The sequence below is a fragment of the Anas acuta genome, chromosome 27 (genome assembly GCF_963932015.1).
Source record: "Anas acuta chromosome 27, bAnaAcu1.1, whole genome shotgun sequence".
NCBI classification, from domain to species: Eukaryota; Metazoa; Chordata; class Aves; order Anseriformes; family Anatidae; genus Anas; species Anas acuta.
The window spans coordinates 4,461,205-4,480,288 of NC_089005.1; the positions used below are offsets into that span (position 1 = coordinate 4,461,205).

Below are 19,084 nucleotides of genomic sequence, written 5' to 3' on the forward strand. Positions count from 1 at the left end.
GACCTCATTAGGCATTTCAATTAGTGAATAGCCAGAGCCGCGTCGGGAGAGGGGGCTGGGGGCCGTTGGATCAAGATGGCTGCAATTAGGCAAGCGGGCGGAGGTGCCAGAAGTAACCCCGCTTCCCAAAATAAAATAAATAAATAAATAAAGAGAAAGCAGGGAAAGCACCAAGCTGGCTCCCAGATGCTCCCCGTGCGCTCACCAGAGCTCTCCGAGAAGTTTGCTGCCGAGCTCTCGACGAGGCGTTCGCCAGCTCCCAGTGGACACAACGGCTGCAGTGAGACCAGGGGAAAACGTCACCCTGGTGGCGAGGGGACGGGAGGGACGCGCTGCCCTCGGCCAGCGCCCGGTGGCATCTGGAGCCAAAACGGGGACAGCAGCAGGGTCACCATCCCGGGGACGCGGTTATGGGATGCAGTTGGGATGTGTGATAAAAAGCAGCCTGCCAAGGGGTGGATGCCTTGTGTTTTCAGGGGAACAAAGGGAACAAAATCAGGACTCTGTGGCCCCAACCTTGGGTTTTGTTTTGTTTTTGTCACAAGTTCAGTGAGTGAATTCTCTTCAGGGGGAAATAGCGTGGGAGCGCTGCCCGGCCCCTGTGCCCAGCTGGATCTCGGCTCCCAGCTCGGAGGACGCGTTGGGCATCGGCAGAAATACAGCCCAAAAATTGTCCCGAAAAGAGGAGAGGGGCTACAGGCCCCTTTGCTGCAGCAGCACAAACAAACACGCCCCCCTTCCTGCCACAGCCGAAGCCCAGAATTCTTCTCATTGAAGCGCCTCCAAGAGGACAAAAAACCTTTGGCATTTTTCTGCGCGTTTTCTCTCACGTTTTCACCCAGCCCCATCGCTGCAAGCGTGACGAACGTGCGGATCCCCCGAGCAGCCCGGTTAAACCAGGAGAGGTTTAACAGGAGAGGTTTAACAGGAGAGGTTTAACAGGAGAGGTTTAAACAGGAGAGGTTTAAACAGGAGGGGCTGCTCCAGCGTGCTCGTCTGAGCCCGAGCAGAGCGTAACCGGTCTCCTCCTCGTCCCCCCCTCGTCTTGGGGAGGAGCAGAGCCACGAGGGCTCTCCTGGGCCGCGGCGGCCACTTGCTCCTCTTCCAGCAGGGCTAATCCCAGCCCAGCCCAGCTCAGGAGCACGGCGAAAGCGTCGGAACAGATGTTCCTTTTCTGTATGGGAAAATGCCGAGTAAAACAAAGAAATATTCTCCTGCTGAAGACCAACATCTGTTTGAAGCTGTCTGGCTCCGGTTCAGACTTTAATTCTTGTGACAGGTCTCTTCATGCCTTTAATTTCCCATGAAATCTAATTCAAGAAGTTGTTTGTCTGCTGCCTGCTCCCGGTGTTGGGGAGAGCGAGGCCGCATGCGATCCAGACGTTCCTTGCAGAAAACCAGTTTTTTGGAACGGCCTTTCTAAAAAAAGCCCCGTTTTGCCTCTTTTCAAATGATGGCCCCGCACGTTTTCGGCGACACCCTAATCCCCTCAGTTCTGGAGCTCGCACGGCCGCACGACACGCTATCAGGATGCCATCAATTAAAGCGTCGTGGCCGGTCCTCCGGGGTGCTGCTGCGGAGGCATGGTGCCCAAGCCCATTTCCGAGTTTGTTCTTCGAAAGCGAAGTGTTTAAACGATTTTTCACATGGAATGGAAATGCCTCCTGAGTCCGGGGCTGTCTTGGGTGCGAGGGTGAACGGAGATGCTCCTGGCACCTCCTCACACTTGGAGGCTTCGGTGGTGGCCACCTGGTGAGCAGGAGCTGGGGTTGCTGCAGGCTCCTCTCACTGCTTGAGGCTCCCGGCGAGCCGGGCCCCCTTAGAGCAGGGATCTGGGGAGCTTCCAGCCAGCTCTGAGCTGGGGCTGGCTGCAGATTGAAGCTGTTGCTGAAGATGATCCTCAGCTGGACGTGAGGAGCTGTGCTCCTGCTCTCAGTGTTCGCAGGACACATCTGGAGCTGCCACACGGCCACAGGAGGTGCCATTTGCCCCAGTGCTCATGCAAGCGCTCCGGAGTGGCCCCGTCCTGTTTTCTTGTCTGCTCCCATAGCTGAGGGCATCCATCAGCCCTGGTAGTCCTGCCCAGCCGCAATCCGTGCACAGGAGCTCACAAATCCAGCCGTCATCTTCTGGGGCCACAGCTGCCAGCACCATCCCAGGGCGCGCACCCATCCTGCACGACACCTGGCGAAGGCGGGCTGTCTGCCTTTTCCTTCAGGACCAGGCACACGAGGACAGTCCCCTTTCCTTTCACCCACAGGTGGGTGTCCCCTGCTGCTCCAGCTGGCTGCAGACGCTTCCTCGGCGGCATCCCGGATGGCTCAGCACTGGAAAGAAGAGAAATGTCTCAACGAGAGGCTACGGCAGTGTTCATTCCACCAAAACCATCAAAAGCCTCCTGGGCAACCTGTGTGGGCAGGGGGCAAGGACCAGGCGGCCCTCAGAGGTCCCCCAAAACCCCAACCATTCGGTGCCGCGGTGGGAAGCACCCACCGAGCCGAGAACTGGTGCCATGGAGGACACTGCGGTCCCTATAACGCAGCTGGGGGAGGTGGAACGGGCCCCGGGAAATGGAATTCGGCCAAAAAATTCAAAGAGGGGAACAAAATCGGACTGCAAGCACCACGGGTCACCTTTGGGCAGACACTGCTCAGAATCAGATCTTCAACAGAAAACTGAGTCATGACTTTGAGCAGGAAAACTCTGAGATAGATTTTATTCCCATTAAAAAGACAACGAGACAGAATAGCTTGATTAGCTCAGATGCTGAACTGACCAAGAACTCGAGATGGGTTGAAAATTCATTGGATCACCCCAGGCTGATTTCGAGCTGCGGCCCATGTTCATCCTGATGGGTTTTCATTCCTGGCTGGGAGGAACCAGGCGCAGGGCACCCCACAGCTCCTGGCCATACAGTACACACGGCCAGCAGCCAGCTCGGCTTCCCAGGCACCCCAAAAACTGATTTAATCTGATTTACCTGGTGCCCCACGTCCTGCTGCCCACATCTCTCCATGCTGCCAGCTTGCTCCATCGTGGGTTTGTGGCAAACACCCCAAAACCTGCCTGATGATGTTTTGGGGTGCTGCTTTTGGGCTTGGGGCCACGCTCGGCCCCGTGGCCAGCCCTGCCGGAGCCATGTCCCGAGCCGGTTCCCGGGGCACGGCGATGCTCGAGCGCCAGCAGGGCGAAGGTGGAGAGGGGCAGGGAGCGAGCGCCTCCCCCACTGACCACGCGCACGCAGCAAGTTGCAGCTGTAGTTTTATTTCCTTTTGTGAAAAACAACAGGGATTCAAGGGGAACCCCCCCGCACGCACACACGGGGGGCTCAGCCCCGGATCATGCCCACCGCGGCACCACCGCGGCACGGAGCGGGGCAGGAGCTGCGGGACGGGAGGGCTGGGAGCAGCCGGAGGCACCGGGTCAGTGCCCGGCGTTTCACTTCTGCCCCCGGGACCGAGCGCCGCGTTCGGCGTCTTTCCATCGTCGGCACCTTGAGTAGGGTCTTTCTTTTTTAAAAAAAAAAAACTTTTTTTTTTCCTTTTTTTTCCTTTTTTTAATAAAAACGGTCTTTAGGTCGACTGCCGACAGCAGCTCTGAGCAGAAAAGCACCTTCCTCCAGAGTCTGCTTCCAAAAAAAAAAAAAAAAAAAAGAGTTCAGAAACGGGTCAAATATTGACCAATAATGGTTTGGCTGCATTTGAATCTTGATTGTGGCTTCTGCAACGTACAGCAGGGAGGGGGCGGCCGGGCCGGGCGGGGGGCGAGCCCCCCCCTTTAGTCAGCCGGTTTGGTGACCAGGGAGAGGGGCTGCGTCTGCAGCACGGCCAGGGCAGCCTGCGGGGACGGCGCGAAGGACGGAGGCGAGGAGAGGAGAGCCGTGGAGGGCACCGAGGTGAAGGGGATGGGTCTGGAGAGGAGCGAGGGCGGGCTGCCGAGGCTCGAGGAGGAGGAGGAGGAGGAGGAGGAGGAAGAAGAAGAGGAGGAGGAGGAGGAGGAAGAGGCGGCTTTGCCCGAGAGGAAGGCGAGCTGAGCCCTGGCCTCCGGCTTGGTGGTGAGCGAGAGCGGCTGAGCCTGTTCCGAGTGGGTGGCAGCCGGGGCGGCCGGGGAGGCCAGGGCGGCCGACGGCGTGGCGGGCGAATCCAGCATGCTGCCGTGGGACGAGGCGGGGCTGTCGCAGGGCTTCTCGGCCGGCAGGTACTGCACGCACGGCTTCTTGCTCTTGGAGGCCAGCGCGCCTGCGGGGGACGGAGGAGGCCGTGAGGCACCGGCAGGCCGGGCGCCGCGGCTCTGGCCGCCCGGGGGGTACTCACTCTCCGTGTCGTGGCTTTGCTGCTGGGCCAGCTTTTCTCGCTTCCTCTTCTTTTTCTTGCCCTGAAATTATTAGAAAGCCCCGATGCGGCGTTCCGCAGCCAGAGAGGGGGCGCTTCCATGTCTGCCGGGGGACAAAACCCCGAGGGGAACCGGACTGGCGGTGCCACAGAGCAGCCCTGGGGACTCGGCACCACTGCTGCCACCCCCGGCACCCCCCCAGCCACCAACCCGGGGGCCGCACTTACGTAGTTGTCCCGCGCGGACCACGTTGGGTAGAGCTGCGAGTGCAGCTGCCTCTCCTTCCGTGCCAGCTCGTAGTACTTCGCCTGCTCCTCCCTCGACAGCGAGTGCCACTGCGGGGGGGGGAAGGAAAAAAGCACGGTGTGAACCCCGGAGCCGTGCAGCCAGCCCCGGGGACACGCGGCCACGCTCGCCCCAGCCATCTCATGGCCATCGGGGTCCCCACCACCTCCCCGGGACCCCTGCCAAGGGCTGGTGGTGCCCCAGGGTGAGGCACCGAGGCGCTGAGGGAGGTGGTGGAAAGGGGGCCAAAAGCCGATGGGTGGCTCGGGGAAGGAGAGGCCGTACCCGCCTGCCCAGGATCTGGTTGATGGCCGCGCTCTCCTTCAGCGTGCACTCGGCCACCACCTTGGCCCTCATCTCCTTCATGTACAACATGAAGGCGTTGAGCGGCTTCTTGATGTGGGGCTTCTTCTCCTCCTCCTTCTTCACAGTGACCGGGGATTTCCTGCGGAGAGCGGGGCAGGGGGTCAGGATCGGGGTGGACGTGACCCCATCCCCGTCCCCGTCCCCGGGGCCACCCCTTCCCGTCCCCACTCACGAGCTGCCGCTGGGGCTGGCGCTGGGCTGGGCGGGTTCCTGCTTCACGATGGGCGAGACGATGGTGGGGTGCGGGATGCCCGAGGGGTGCAGCCCGTGGGCGGGCGGCGGGACCATGTGCGGGGAGAAGCGGCTGGACATCAGGCTGCAGCGGGGGGAGCGGGAGCCCCGTCAGCTCCCCACGGGTGCCAAAAACTTGGTTCCACCCCAAATCCTCCCGAGAACCTCAGGAGGAGGTTATGGGAACACCAGCTCCAACCTGCCTGGGGGCTGCTTTCAGGTGAGAGCCCGCCCGTGTTGGCAGCGTGGATCCCAGCCCGGGGGGACACCACTCTTTACCCACGGGGACCACCCCCAGGTATTTCTGGCCACGGAGGCCACCGCAGCCTCGGGGCCAGGCTGTACCCACGTGGAGGTCAGCGAGCACCCACGGCCAGTGCTGCTGCGGGCCCGAGTCCCACATCGTCCTCAGGGAAGTGGCCAAAACCCTGCACCAGCTTGGGGACACCCAAGGGGGGGTCTCTTGTCCCTGCCGAGAGCCACCTGGATGTGGAGACCCACCTGGACACGGGGACCCACCTGGACATGGAGGCGTTCATGGCGAGGGCTGGGTAGGGGTGCCGAAAGCCACCGGGGGGGATGGAGTACACGGGCTGTCCCTGCCTGCAAACACACGAGCTTGAGCAGACAGAAGCAGGAATAAGCGTCCTTCCCCCAGCCCCGGGGACCCTCAGCCCAGCCTCAGCCGATCTTGGTCCCAAAAATTCACAATTTGCGACTCCCAGCAGGAAGGAGCCCCCGTTCCCAAGCCCTGAGCCCATCCTTACTGCGGCACGAGCCAGCCCAGCGGGTGCGGGATCTGGCCCACGGCTCCTGGCGACAGCGGGTAGTAGGGGGGCAGCTCGGGCGGGTGGGGCGGCCGCGGGATTCCTGCGGTGGCAGCGGGGGGCAAGGGTAAACAGCGTTAGAACACGGGCACGGCGGTGCCGGGCACCCCATGACCCCCCCTGCACCCATCTCCCTCCCTACACCCATCTCCCTGCACCCATCTCCCTGCACCCATCTCCCTGCACCCATCTCCCTTCCAGCACCCATGTCCCAGCACCCAGCACCCTCCCTGCACCCCTCTCCCCCCCCAGCACCCACCCACCCCCCTTTTTCCTCACCCGTCTTTGGGTCGATCTCGGGTGAGAGGTGGCCGGGTGGCGAGCCCGGCGAGAAGTGGTCGTTGCTGTAGGTGATGAGCGGCGTCAGCGGGTGCATGTGGTGGGCGTGCTGCACCACCGGGACCTTGTTGGACTGCGGGGCAGCGAGGGGGAGCACGTGGGAGGGCGAAAACCAAAAAATCCCCCCCCAGAATAAACACCTGCAGGCACCAGACCAGCATCGTGCCCAGCTCTGGAGCGCGGCTCTCCCCGGGGCCGCTCTTACCAAGTGCGCGGGCGACGGCGAGCGGCTGTCCTTGAGCGTGGCACCGGCCGGCACGTCCAGCAGCGGCCACTTCATCTGCAGGTACTGCAAGAGAGCCGGGGGTCACGCCGCCCCCCAGCCCCGAAACACCCCCCAGCCCTCGGCCGGGGTCACCCTGACCCAGGGGGACACCGCGGGGTGGTGGCGAAGGCGGTGTGGGGGTGCCTGGGGCTGTTTCAGCCCCTGTAAATAGTGCGGAGCCCTGTTATTAATAGTGGAGCCCTGGATCCCTTCCACCCGACCCCAAAAGCAGATTTTGGGGCCAAAGGAGCAGCGCTGCTGGTGTGAGCCGCCACCGCCCCACGGGCGCACCGAGGGCACGGGGCTGCGTGTGGCTGCATCTGGCGCACCGAGCCGGCACCCGGCCTCGCTCCCTCGCATCCTCCCTTCCTCACATCCTCACATCTTCCCTTTCCCTTCCTATCCAGCCCCAAATCACGAGGGAAAGGCACAGAACCGCCACAAGGGCCGGCGGGGCAGTGAGCACGGCGGTGCGTTTTGGCGGCCCCCTGCCCGCCCGTAAACCTGGCTGCAGGACGAGCGTTTTGCCCCGCTCCGTTCCCGGCACGGGACCTAAGCGGCCCCCCAAAGAAAGGTGCATTGTGCTGTGTTTTTCGGCTGCGGGGGGGGGGGTGAAGGCATTTCCCGGCAGCCGGCTGCGGGGAGGCACGTCCCGCGAGATGCCAGGGCTGGGGAATGCGGCCGGGACGGGCCGCAGCTGCGCGCAGGAATTTCCCCACCGTACAAACCTTCCTGATCCGAAGCAGCTGGAAGGAAAGCCCAGCTCGGAGCGAGGAGCTGCGGGGAGCGTTAACTCTTCCGCCTCTGGAAAGATGCATCCCCGCCTGCATCGCCTCCCGCAGCCCCCCCAAAGTGCTCCGTGTGCCCCCCCCCCGGCATCGCCTCCTGCCTTGCCCTTTCCTCCAGCATCCCCCCCGCATGCCCCAGCCCCTCCTGCATCGCCCAGCACCTCCAGTACTGCTTCCTGCTCCCCTCCCACATCCCCAGCATCCCCCGCCATCCCAGTAACCCCTATTTCCAGTACCTTCCCCATCCTCAGTAACCCCCATCCCCAGTAATCCCCATGCCAGTACCCCCCCTTTTGCAGAAAACCTCATCCCTGTACCCCCCATGCCCAGAAACCCCCATCCCAGTACCTCCCCATCCCCAGTATCCCCCCCATCCATCCCCAGTACCCCCCCATCTCCAGTACCCCCCCCATCCCCAGTACCCCCCCCATCCCCAGTACCCCCATCTCCATTCCCCCCCTCCATTCCCAGTACCCCCCTATTTCCAGTACCCCCATCCCCAGTACCTCCCCATCTCCGGAGCCCCCCCTCCATCCCCATTACCTGCCCATCCCCAGTACCCCCCTATTCCCAGTACCCCCCATTCCCTGCATTCCTCTCCTCCATCTCCACCCCCCCCATCCCCAGCACCCCCCAGCATCCCGGTGTGCCCTGGTTCTGCCAGCGCCCTGGCATCACTGGCACTGCCCGCCGGGATCCCAGAACCACGGTGAAAATCCCGCTGGCACAGCAGGGAGGCACCCAGGGAAGGCTAAAGCAAGAAGGGAAGTACCCAAGGTGTCGATTTGCCATTTATCACTGGATTTTGGAAGGAGCCATTGGGGTTTTGCTGCCAAGCCAGACCCCAAAAAGATGCATGAAATACCAGCAGCTGCTGCACAGCCCCAAAAAAGCCCAAAGCGAGGATTTCCCAGGGTCTGACCATTCCCACAACTGCTGGCACAGGGGACCCCCCTAAAACCTGCCCGTGCTTTGCTTCAACACCTGGAACTGGCACCGCGTGGTGCTGCAGGGATGCTCCGGGAGCAGCCTTCCCCGCTCCCAAAGCCTCCACGCACCCTCCCTGGGGAGATTTGGGGCTGCGGGATTTTCCCCACCGGGATGCGACAGCGGAGAGCCGGGGCCGCCGGCGCTGGGAGCCGTAACCAGATCCGCTCCTAAAAAGGCCGCCGGCGGAGGCGGCCGGGGCGCCGTGCGCGCGCGGAGCACGCTTGGTATGCGGGCGGCCCCGTGGCCGGCGCGGGCTCGCGCCGTGACCCGCGGTACACCCTGCGCCGCCAGTACAGTAGGAGCCGTTTCCTGAAGCGCTGGCTTTGATGCGCCCTCCAAATCTCGGTGATCAAAGCCGCCGGGCTGCGGCGGGGAAGTCCCGGGGTCTGGCTGCCGTACAACTCCGCGCTGCTTCCAAACAGCCGCGCGCCGCCGTGCCGCGCGCCTCCGAAGCTGCGGCGTCGCGTGGCCGGATTTAAAGCTAGGGACGCGGCCCCGCAGCGGTGCCGGGGTGATGCTCCAGGTGCCCCAAGTGTCCCCAGGGCCGTGCTGGGACAGCGCACGAGGTGCCCTCGTATCCCCGTAGCTGGAAAGGGGCAAGGCACAAGGTGCCCTCATATCCCCGTGACTATGCCAGAGCAATGCACGAGGTGCCCCAACATCCCCACAGCCATGCTAGGGTGACAAACAAGGTGCCCCAGCATCCCCCAAAACGCATTGGGGTGACACACGAGGTGCTCCGGTATCCCCAAAACCATACTGGGGTGACACACGGGGTGCCCCAACACCCCCACACCAAGCCAAGTGACACGGGAGGTGCTCCAACATCTCCACTGACTGGGGTGACACCGAAAGTGCCCCAACATCTCCAAGAACGTGTTGGGGTGACAAATGAGGTGCCCCAACATCCCCACAACCATGTCAGTGTGACACATGAAGTGCCCCAACATCCCCATAACCACGATGGGGTGACACACAAGGTGCCCCAGTGCCCCCCTAACCATGTTGGGGTGACATACAAGGTGCCCCAACACCCCCACAACCAAGCCCGGTGACATAGGAGTGCCCCAGCATCCCCACAATCACGTTGGGGTGACACATGAGGTGCCCCGACATGCCTACAAACACATCTGAGAGACACATGAGGTGCTCCAACATCTCCACGACTATACTGGGGTGACACAGAAAGTGCCCCACCATCCCCATGAACACATTTGGGTGACACACGAAGTGCCCCAGTGCCCCCCTAACCATGTTGGGGTGACACACAAAGTGCCCCAACACCCCCATGGCAGTGCCGGGGTGACACACAACCCATCCCCACGTCCCCACAACCAGGCGCAGGGTAACGCAGGGGCTGCCCCGAGCACCCTCCCACCCAACCACTCCAGGGGCACCCAGGGGACACCCAAGGGGTGTCCGGGGCCAAGGCGCGAGGTGCCCCGTCGCCGTGCCGGGGTGACGCAGGAGGTGCCCCGACATCCCCGGGGTGACGCAGGAGGTGCCCCGCGCATCCCCGGGGCCCCGGTGGGCGCCTTTCGCTCCGCCTCGCCACCCCCTGCCCGCTGCCCCCATCACAAAGGGGGCTTTCTCGTCTATTCTGTAAGCGGAGAAGCCGCTGGGGGACGGCGGCTCGGGAAAGGCCGTATATAAAAGGCTGCTTCTCATTTTGAAGCCGTTTCAGGAGGCCGGGGAGGGGAGAGGAAGGGGGACCCTTTCAAAATATACAAAGAGGGGGGGAGCTGGCGAACGGTTCAGTGGTAATGTGGAAAAATGAAGCCCCCCCCCCCCCCCCAAAGCCCCAGCCGCGGACACAGGCTCCCACTGTACCACCACGTGCGGGAGCCGCGCAAGAGCGGCAGATTGGAGCTATTAAAAAAAAAAAAAAAAAAAAAAAGGAGGAAAATAGTTGAAAATCGGTCACATTCCAGAGAGATTAGAGCAAGTTCTGGTTCCTCGTTACACCCCCCCCCCCCCAATTAAAACCAGGGGGGTTAACCCCTTTCCTGCCGGAGCTGCGGCACCACAATGAGCCCTCCTGTCTGCCTGTCCCCGCCCCGGGGAGGGCGAGCCCCCGCGGCTGGAGCAGGGGCTGGGGGCCCCGGGGGGGCCGCGCCGTGTGGTGGTGGTGGCAGCAGCTCGCCTGCGTGCTCGGGGAGGAGGCACAAACGCTGCGGGATCCCCTAATGCCCAATTAGGGGCTTTAATGAGCGGATTTCCTCTCCTCTTCCGCACACGGGGCTCCTTCCCGGTGAGATGTTTTCCTTGGAAAGGGGGAAGTGGGGAAAAGCCCCCAAGATGGTGCAGTGCATCGCGGTGTCCTGCACCCCGGCGTTGTGTGTCCCAGCACTGCACATCCCGCTGGTGCACGTCCTGGCACTGTGCATCCCGGTGCTGTAGCTCCCAGTGCAGCACGGATGAGGGCTGCAACACCCTGGTGGTGCAAACCCCGGCGGGGTTACAAATCCCAGCAGTGCCGTGTCCTGGTGCTGTGTGCCCCAGTGCTCTGCGTCCTGGTGCTGAGCTTCCTGGCATGGTGCTTCCTAGTGCTGTGCGTCCTGGTGCTGTGCGTCCCGGTGCTCTGTGTCCCGGTGCTGTGCGTCCCGGTGCTGTGCGTCCTGGTGCTCTGTGTCCTGGTGCTGTGCGTCCCAGCATCGCTTCTCCCAGGATTTCCCATCCTCCTGCTGCAGGTCCCGGCGTCCTCTCGGGGTTTCCCATTAACACATCCTGGTCGCAGCGTGTCCTGGCATCGTGTCCTGACATCCCGCGTCCTGATGCGCGTCCCAGCACCCCAGGGCTCCTCTCCATGGGACTCAGCTGCCACCAGCCTCTCATTTGGGGAGAGAAAATGTCTGTTTGGGGCCCAAACATCAGCCCTCAGCTGTTGTTTTTTTTTGTGGGGGAAGGCTGTCTGAAGGCTCCAAGGGCAGAAAACCCCACAGTGGATTTTAACCGTGCATGGAGACGAGCCTGCAGGCACCACTGGATGCAGGCGATGCCGGTACCCGGCCACCTCGCCCCCATGCCCAAAGCCCCCGGGTGAGCCATAGAAGCACCAGAGGATCCCCTGACACCACCCAGCCACGGGACCCCTGCCCCATCCTGAGGCCTCCCCCCCCTTTTTTTCCCAGCACCAAATTCCTTGGCGCTCGCAAAGCTGGCGGGCTCGGCGAGCCGGAGCGCGCCCCCGCCGCAGCCCCCAAGCCCTCCTCGCTCCCAGCCTGTTTACACAGCTGCGGGATAACTGACAGCTCGCCCTCCCCCCAAAACGCCTCCGCTCCAGCCCTTTTTCCCCCAAAACGCGTGCCGAAACCACGCTGCAGGAGAAGGAGAGGGCTGAGCAGCAGGCAGCAAGCCGCTTTGCGCGGGGTGCTGAACAGAGCCCCCCTGAATCTCCGTAGGGGTCTTTTTGGCTTGGGTTTTTATCCATGGGATGCTCTGGTCCCACCACATTCCCAGTTCCCAGTGCTGGGCAGCTGGGCTAAAACCAGACAAATTTGGCACCAACACACGAGGGATTTTTCCAGGGAAAGGGGTTTTCTGCGCTGAGAGCCACCAGGCCAAGGGCGGCCTCGTTGCCCTTCATTCCCTTAACGCCTCTCCCAAGAAGCAAAAAGCTGCAAAAGCCCCAAACCTCCTGAAGCCTGGAGGGTGCTGCCAAGGAGGTTTCAGAGCAGAGCTGTGGGGATGGCACCTGCAGCCGTTGTGCCTGAAAAATGGGGCAAAAAAAGGACAAAACCATCCTGCTTGAAGGCAATCATGGGATGGGGGAAGCTACAGCAAGTCCCACACGGGGGGAAATCTCATTTAAATGCCCCAAAATCAGCTGGCATCAGCATCCATGCCAGGCTCCCAGTGTTCACCCCGTGCAGAGCTAGCTCTGCAGCTGCGCTTTGGGGAAAATGCAGAAAACCCAGGGAAAAGGGCCCCAGGGCACGGTAATTCCACATTTTGTTTGTATTTTGAGCATGTCCTGCGTGGGACACGCCAGGCTCTGGTGGTTCTGCAGGTTGTAAAGCTCAGCATGTTGGGAAACACCGAAAAAATCTTGGTAAACACACTTGGAAGATGCTGGAGCTGCACTGGGATCAGGCATCCTTTGCTCCGGGGCTGTTTCCAGCCTGAGCGATGCCAGAAAGGGAAAAATAAATTAAAAAAAAATAAAAAATAAATAAAAAAAGCACCACAGCCCCGCACGGCACATCGCCCGTCCCCGCACCCCTGCGCGGGAGCCGCGGCGCTTCGCTTTCCTGCAGCCAATTAGGGAGGGAGAGGTCCCACTTACAGCTGGGATTTACAGCCCGGGACACAAGCCGTAAATCATCGCCCCCTCCCCGCCTCGCTCCCAGCCCAAGCGGCTCCTCCAGATGTTGGCTGCGGCTGAGCGGGGCCGAGACCTTTCCCGAGGATGAGCCCACAAAGCAGGGGCTGAGCGGGGGCGAGGGAAAATCCCCCTCACAAGGCTCTGCTGCCCGCCTGCACACCGCGGTCCCCATGCAGCATCCCAACCCCGAGCTGGGCCGTCGGTGTTTGCCCCCCCCAGAGGATGCTTTAAACAGGTTTGGGGTCAATTATTGACCTCAGAGCCCAATGTGCAGCCCTTTTCCCAGCACTGCCCCCGGAGAGGGGCTCGGGGTGCCCACAGGGATGTGTCCTGTCCCCTCCTGGCGTCCCCAGGGTGACAAGAGGTGGCCAAAGCCACCCCAGGCGAGGGGAGGCTGCTTTTGGGGCGGGAGCAGCACAGTGCGGGGACTTTGTGAGCCCTGCAAAAAGGATGTGCGACCGTTCCCACAACGGAGCCCAAACACAAGAAGTGGGAAAAATGCAAACCACAGTGGGCTGCGCTGACCAGGAAAAGAACCCGGGAGCTGAAAAATAAATTAAAAAAAAAAATAAAAAGACTTTTGGAAGCAGCGCTTCGAGCCGACCTTATCTCCAGCCACCGACCCCGTCCGTGCCACTGTGTCGGGGACACCGGGCAGCATCTGCTCGGCAGCTTGGCCCCGGTGGTGGCGGGGAGGAAGCGGGACACAGCCGGCTCCTGGCACGGGCACAGGCGAGCATCCCGCGCGTTCGGGACCCCCGGCCGCCAGCACTTCCCCTCCCCACCGCCGCCACCACCCTCCCCGAAACCTGGTGGTGGCAACAAGTTTTTCCCCGCCGCCCCGGGGCTTTTGTCTGCAGCTTTCAGCTCCCGTCCGTCAGGCTGAATGGCTCCATTCATCCCGCGCTCACGCGGCCGCGAGCGGTGCAAAGGGCTCTGGCTGTCCCGGTGAAAAAATCCCCCCAGCTCCAGAGCCCCCCGGCCCCAGGGAGTGGGGTTTAACCCGGCTCCGAGTTCCCGGGGGGACGAAAAACCCATGCAAGGAGACAGGGACGTGGGCAGCAGCTGCTCGAAGCCGTGTTGTGGCAGTAAGGTGGCCCAGCCTGCCCCAAATCCCCCGCTTTTCGGGCTAAAACCTCCGGAGACTGCGTCTCTGCGTCCTGCGATGCTGTGGCTGGGCTCGGGGGCTCTGCCCCCCCCCAGGTGACACCCATGGGACTCCTGGTTTGGGATTCCCAGCGCTTGGGATTCCCAGCGCTCACGTGCAGCCGGGCTGACATCACTCCAAAAACCACCCCAAAACATGCCGCGAAGCCAGCTATCGCATCACCTCCGCCCCTTCCTCCTCCTCCTCCTCCTCCTCCTCCCCCCGGGGTGCCTCCTGCTTTCCCAAATCGCGGGGCGGGCAGGGGGCACGGTGCGAGCATCCTCCTCCGGCCGGATGCGCTCTCTCGGCTGCTCTCGGGCTCCTCTTTCCCCGCTACCCGCCCCGCGACTTCAAGGAAGAGACGCTAATGAAAAGCAGCTGCTCGGAATACCAGAAAGATGATGAATGCGCGTTAAGTCCCCTTAACAAAACCAGGTCTTATGAGAGTCGCCTGGAGCACTTACTTCATTGCTTTAATTTGTGAATCGTGTTGGAAAAGGGAGGGAGGGGGGCGGAGGGAAAAGCGGGGAGCCGGGGGGGGGTTTAGTGGAAACCTCCTGTAGGTCTCATTTAGCCAAAAAAAAAACACAGGGTAATTAGCCGAATAGCATAATTAAGGAGCAGACATAAAGGGGCCATTGTGTGCAAAGGCTGAGCGCGAGGAGCACCTCTGCGGCCCGCGGGGAAACCGAGGCACAGCGCGGCCCTGGGGTGCCCGGCTGCCAGCGAGCGGCCCCGCGGCTGCATGGGGTGAGACCGGGAAGCCAAAACGTGCCCCAAGCCCTGTCCTTAGCAACTTCCAGGCAGGGCTCCCCAAAACACGCCCCAAACCCTGTCCTTAACATCTTCCAGGCCGGGCTCCCCGTGACGTCCCCACTGCGTTTCGGCGGCAGCACCCACCCAAGCTGCTCTGGTACCAACCAACCAGCGGGGAGAAGAAGGTTCCCAAACCATGAAAAAAAAAAAAATACAAAAAAAAAACAACACAAAACCAGCAAAATCCAGCACCACCGCGGCGGCTCCGTCCCCGGCGCGCACACAGCCCTCCCGCCCCGGTCGGGAGCCGCCGGCGTTTGGCGCAGCCCTGCCCGTGCCAAGATCTGTATTTTAATCATTTTTCTTGGCAGGCGCGTCCCGCGTGTTTAAGAGGAGATATTTTCTTTTGCAGACAGATATGCCTCTGTACGGCAGCCCGCGCGGGTATCGCGAGCTCATCGCAGGAACGCGGCCCGGGGAAAGAGCCGAAACAAGCCCAGGTTTTTTAGAAACATCTCATTTATTTTCGGGACTGATGCGCATTAACGCCGAGCGCATGGCGGCAGTGCCCATGGGGGAAGCTGTTTGGGTGCCTCGGCCCGACTTCCACACCCTGCGGGGTGCTCGGGTGGCTTTTAAAGGTTCGCCTCGAGCCTCGAATTCCTGGGGCTGAATTTCTCCCCTTCTCTGATGCGGACGCTCCCCACGGGAGCCACAGCAGAGAAAGAGGAGGGTGCACGGGGGCGATTTGGAGGCTCCAGATGCGGCGAGGCCATTTCGCAGCCAGAGGTTGAGCGGTTTCACCCATTTCTGCTCTACAAGATGCTCAAAGAATGGGATGGATCCGGCACAGAGGCATTGGGGTTCATGGCCATGCACAAGGCCGAGCTTTTCCTTCCATCCCCTCCTTGGGCACCTTCACGGTCCCCATTTGGGGTGGTTACGGTCCTCACACTCTCCGGAGCCTCAGGTTTCGCTCTGTTGACACCCGTATCCCACTGATCCCCCTTCCCATTGCTCCGGCGCAGCCACAGAGAAAATTGGGCTAAAACACCCCAAAGAGCGCTGCCGCTGCCAGACCTGCTGAATTCCTCCACCGGCTTAGAGCAGCCTGGCAACGCTGCGCCAAAAAACGCCACCCTGACCCACCGGGCACTTTTGGGAAGCTGCCAGAAAGTGACACTGGAGGGAGCAACGCCCCCCGTGATACCAGAGCAAATCAACCCGAATAAACCCCGAGAGCAGCCCGGTGCTTCGCTGCCTGCCCGCTTTGTGTGGGGACGGGCGCGTTGTCACCCAGCTTGGGCACGCGATGGCGTTGCCCTGCCGGATTTCTAAATAATTTGGAGCGGAGAGGTGCGGGAGTGCCGGCTGGCCTGCTCACATCTCCAACGTCACCGGGAGGTTTTCCCGCTGCCCGGTCATCCCTGGGCAGTGCCGGTGTCCACGTACAGCACCCCAGGTCCCCAGCACCCATCCCCCTGCCCCAAGCATCCCCCGGGTGCAAGGACTGGGTGGATTCACCCCAAACCCTTCTCTGAGTTTTTTCCTTTTTAGCTTTTTTGCACGACTCCATAGGCATGGTGGCGGTGGGGATGGCAAGCTGGCCGGGCACCGCGCATCCCTTCACCCTTCGCTGCGACGGGGAAAGGGAGGAAAGAAGGAAAAAGGCAAAAAGCACCAGCTGGGGCCGCTTGGTGGCCGCCTCCTTGCCGCGTGTGCCGCAGCTTGCCACAAAGTCTCCGGGGCCGAGGGTGGGCGGCGGGTACATCCGCACGGAGCCGGTGCCTGCGGGCACAGGGCAACACGGGGACAAAGCCTTCATGTTTCTGCTCCCCCCCGATCCCAGCACCCCCACCAGGGGTTTTGGGGGTCTCCAGGGCTCTGCTGAAGCAGCCTCAGCTGCCGTTTTCACAAATCCCTACCCAAGCCCTGTCCCTTGTAATTGTTCCTTATTCCTCGCTGGCATTTGGGACGGCGCCCAGCGGCGCATCGGCTCCGGGACGGAGCGGTACCAATAGTGACAAATTGGGAAGCCAACCTTTAGCCAGCGGCCAAACACGTGGGGGTTTGTGCAACCCGCCCCTGCCCTCCCCATGCCCCCACGGGATTCGCCCCCAGCCATCCAAAGCGGCCCCTTGGGGAAAGCAGAAAAACAGAATCAAACGGGAAACGCAACGCAACCGGAAAACAGGACCCCGAGCGCGGAGCCCGCCCGGGGGATTTCAAACCCCCAAAGTGACCGCAGGGACCTGTGCCACCCTCCGTCCGCATTTCCCATCTGGGGACACCGCTTCCTCCAGGGCTCGTGCGCCGAGAGCCACCCGGCGTCGCCTGCACCGCTCCGGAGATGTGGCCGGGGGGGACCCGCGTTGGTCAGCCCCATATCGGTCAGCCCCATATCGGTCAGCCCCATATCCCCGGGGCACGGCACCTCTCCTGCCCTGCCCATGGGTTTGGGTGTAGGGCGTGCGGCGGGTTGGGATTTCGGGGTGGGATTTCGGGTTGGGATTTCGGGGTGGGATTTCGGGGTGGGATTTCGGGTGCTTCGCGCGTTTCGGGAGCGGCGGCGCCTGGGATGCAGGGGGATGCTGTAGGGGGGCCGGGCAGCTCTCCCCTAATGCTCGCTCAATTTGCTTAATCAGTTTTCTAAACGCCAAAGCAGGGCCAGACAATGTCAGCCCATTAAGGGCTTTAGGAAGTCGCAGGGAGCCCTTTTCAATGAGAAAGGCGGCGCAGCCCGGGGTCAGGTTTCGGGGCCGAGCATGCCAGCGGGCGTCCCCATAACGTGCCCCAAAGTCGCCCTAAGGCCCCAAACTCACCCAAAGCCCCGAACACAACCAAACCCCCAAAACTCACCCAAACCCCCAAATCGTAAACCAAAACCCCAAAACTTGACCAAACCCCAAAACTTGACCAAACCCCAAAACATGGCCAACACTCAAAACTTGACCAGGACCCAAAACTCAACCAAACACCCAAAACTCGATCAGACCGCAGAAGTCTCCCAAACCCCCAAACTCGACCAAACTCAAAACTTGACCAAACACCAAAACTTGACCAAATACCCAAAACTTGACCAAACACCCAAAACTCCCCCAAAACTCCCCCAAATGCCCAAACTTGCCATGAGAGCCCTCCTGGAAGGGGCCAAGCACCCCAAAAGGGACCGAGCCCCATTTCTTTCTCTTTTTTTGCCCCCACCGAGCCCCCCCCCCGCCCTCCTTCACGCAAACGAGCCGGGGCACGAGTCCACGGCCCTTGACCGCAGAGGGGCCAGGGCTCCAGCATCGCGTCCGCGCGCCCCAAATTGGCCCCCCCGGCACTGGGGGTCGTGGGGGTGGAGGGGGGGGGGGGGGGGCACTTACGGTGCGGGCGCCGCCGGGGGACAGGGCTCCGTTGGAGAGGTAGGGGCTGCCCAGCTCGGGGAGCATCAGGAAGGGGTAGCCGGGTAGGGGGGGCCCTTAAAAAACCCCCCATCTTGCTGTCGTCTCACCACTGGGGAGAAAAGGAGGGGGGGGGTCAGGAGTGGGGGGGGGGGGCTTGGGGTTGGTCCCACGGGGTTCAAGAGGGTCAGCTCCCCACAGAAGGGGGTCTTGGGGGGTCTGTGGAGGGGGTCCCAGTCTTATAGGGGGGTCCCACTCCCATGGGGGGGTCCCACACTTATGGGGGGGTCCCAGTCTCTGAGGTGGGGGTCAGTCCCATGGAGGGGGCAGTCCCATGGGGGGGGTCCCAGTCTCATGGGGGGGGTCTCAGACTCCCTTCGGGGGGTCCTGGGCTGGTTCTGCCCAGGGGGTCCCGGATGCCTTCGGGGGGGGTCCGGGACCGGGTTGGGGGGGGGGGCCATCCGGAGGGCTGGGGGGGGGGGGGCCGGGGCTGGATCCTGCTGGGGGGGGCGGCGCCGCTCGCTCCCGGAAAGGGCTGCGGGGGGGCTGGGGGGGGGGGGGGCGCGCTCCCGGTTCCTCCGGTGGATTTTTTTTTTTGGGGGGGGGGTGTCCGGGGCCGGTCCCTCTGCACGGGACGGACTCGGGGCTGCTTTTTTTTTTTACGGAGGGGGGGGTGGGGGCGGGGACCGGGGGCCGGGCGGGACCGGTTCCTGGACGGGGGGGGGGAGTGGACGGAGAGGGGGGGGGGGGGCGCAACCGGGGGGAAGGGGCGGAGGGGGGAAGAGAGCGGGGAGGGGGGGAACAAAGAAGTCGCGAAGCTGCCGGGGGGGGGCACCGCTACCTTCGGCGAGGGCGTCCCGCGGCTTCTGGAAACTTTCCCGGGGCTGGGGGGGGCCGCTCCGCCTGCGGGGGAGCGGGGGGGGGCGCGGTGAGGGGCGCGGAACGGGCCGGGGCCTCGCGGCCTCCCGCCGGTGCCCGGCCTCACCTCGGCGTCCGAGCCGGTCCCGGAGCCCCCCCGGCTCTCGGTCTCGCTGACCAGCGACGATTT

General features: G+C 62.6%; 1 protein-coding gene and 1 long non-coding RNA gene across 7 annotated transcripts; both read right to left on the reverse strand.

Moving 5' to 3' along the window:
- Nucleotides 1–3,248: 3,248 nt before the first annotated feature.
- Nucleotides 3,249–19,084, reverse strand: TCF7L1 (transcription factor 7 like 1). Of its 6 annotated transcripts, XM_068662371.1 has the most exons (12): nt 19,022–19,084; nt 18,878–18,939; nt 18,019–18,148; nt 6,586–6,669; nt 6,321–6,453; nt 5,982–6,084; nt 5,734–5,817; nt 5,156–5,299; nt 4,903–5,062; nt 4,560–4,667; nt 4,314–4,374; nt 3,249–4,238 (listed from the first exon to the last, which is right to left on the reverse strand). In XM_068662371.1, the coding sequence occupies exons 3-12, from the start codon at nt 18,082–18,084 to the stop codon at nt 3,778–3,780; spliced, it is 1,404 nt and encodes a 467-aa protein (XP_068518472.1). In that variant the 5' UTR covers nt 18,085–18,148; nt 18,878–18,939; nt 19,022–19,084; the 3' UTR covers nt 3,249–3,777. The 6 variants fall into 6 exon arrangements, with proteins under 6 accessions (XP_068518472.1, XP_068518475.1, XP_068518474.1 ...); XM_068662374.1 differs by lacking the exon at nt 18,019–18,148 and having other exon boundaries at nt 19,022–19,046; XM_068662373.1 differs by lacking the exon at nt 18,878–18,939 and having other exon boundaries at nt 19,022–19,040.
- Nucleotides 10,194–18,000, reverse strand: LOC137845292 (uncharacterized). The gene is made up of 2 exons (XR_011090164.1): nt 17,707–18,000; nt 10,194–17,670 (listed from the first exon to the last, which is right to left on the reverse strand). It is a non-coding gene; the product is annotated as an uncharacterized lncRNA (long non-coding RNA).

Coding starts and splice junctions, on each gene's coding strand:
- TCF7L1 (XM_068662370.1), bottom strand. CDS start 7,565: ATGCGGGGGGGATGCTGGAGGAAAGGGCAAGGCAGGAGGCGATGCCGG. Junction 6,085..6,320: donor CGAGATCGACCCAAAGACGG/GTGAGGAAAAAG, acceptor CTGCCACCGCAG/GAATCCCGCGGCCGCCCCAC. Junction 5,063..5,155: donor GCCAGCCCCAGCGGCAGCTC/GTGAGTGGGGAC, acceptor CGCTCTCCGCAG/GAAATCCCCGGTCACTGTGA.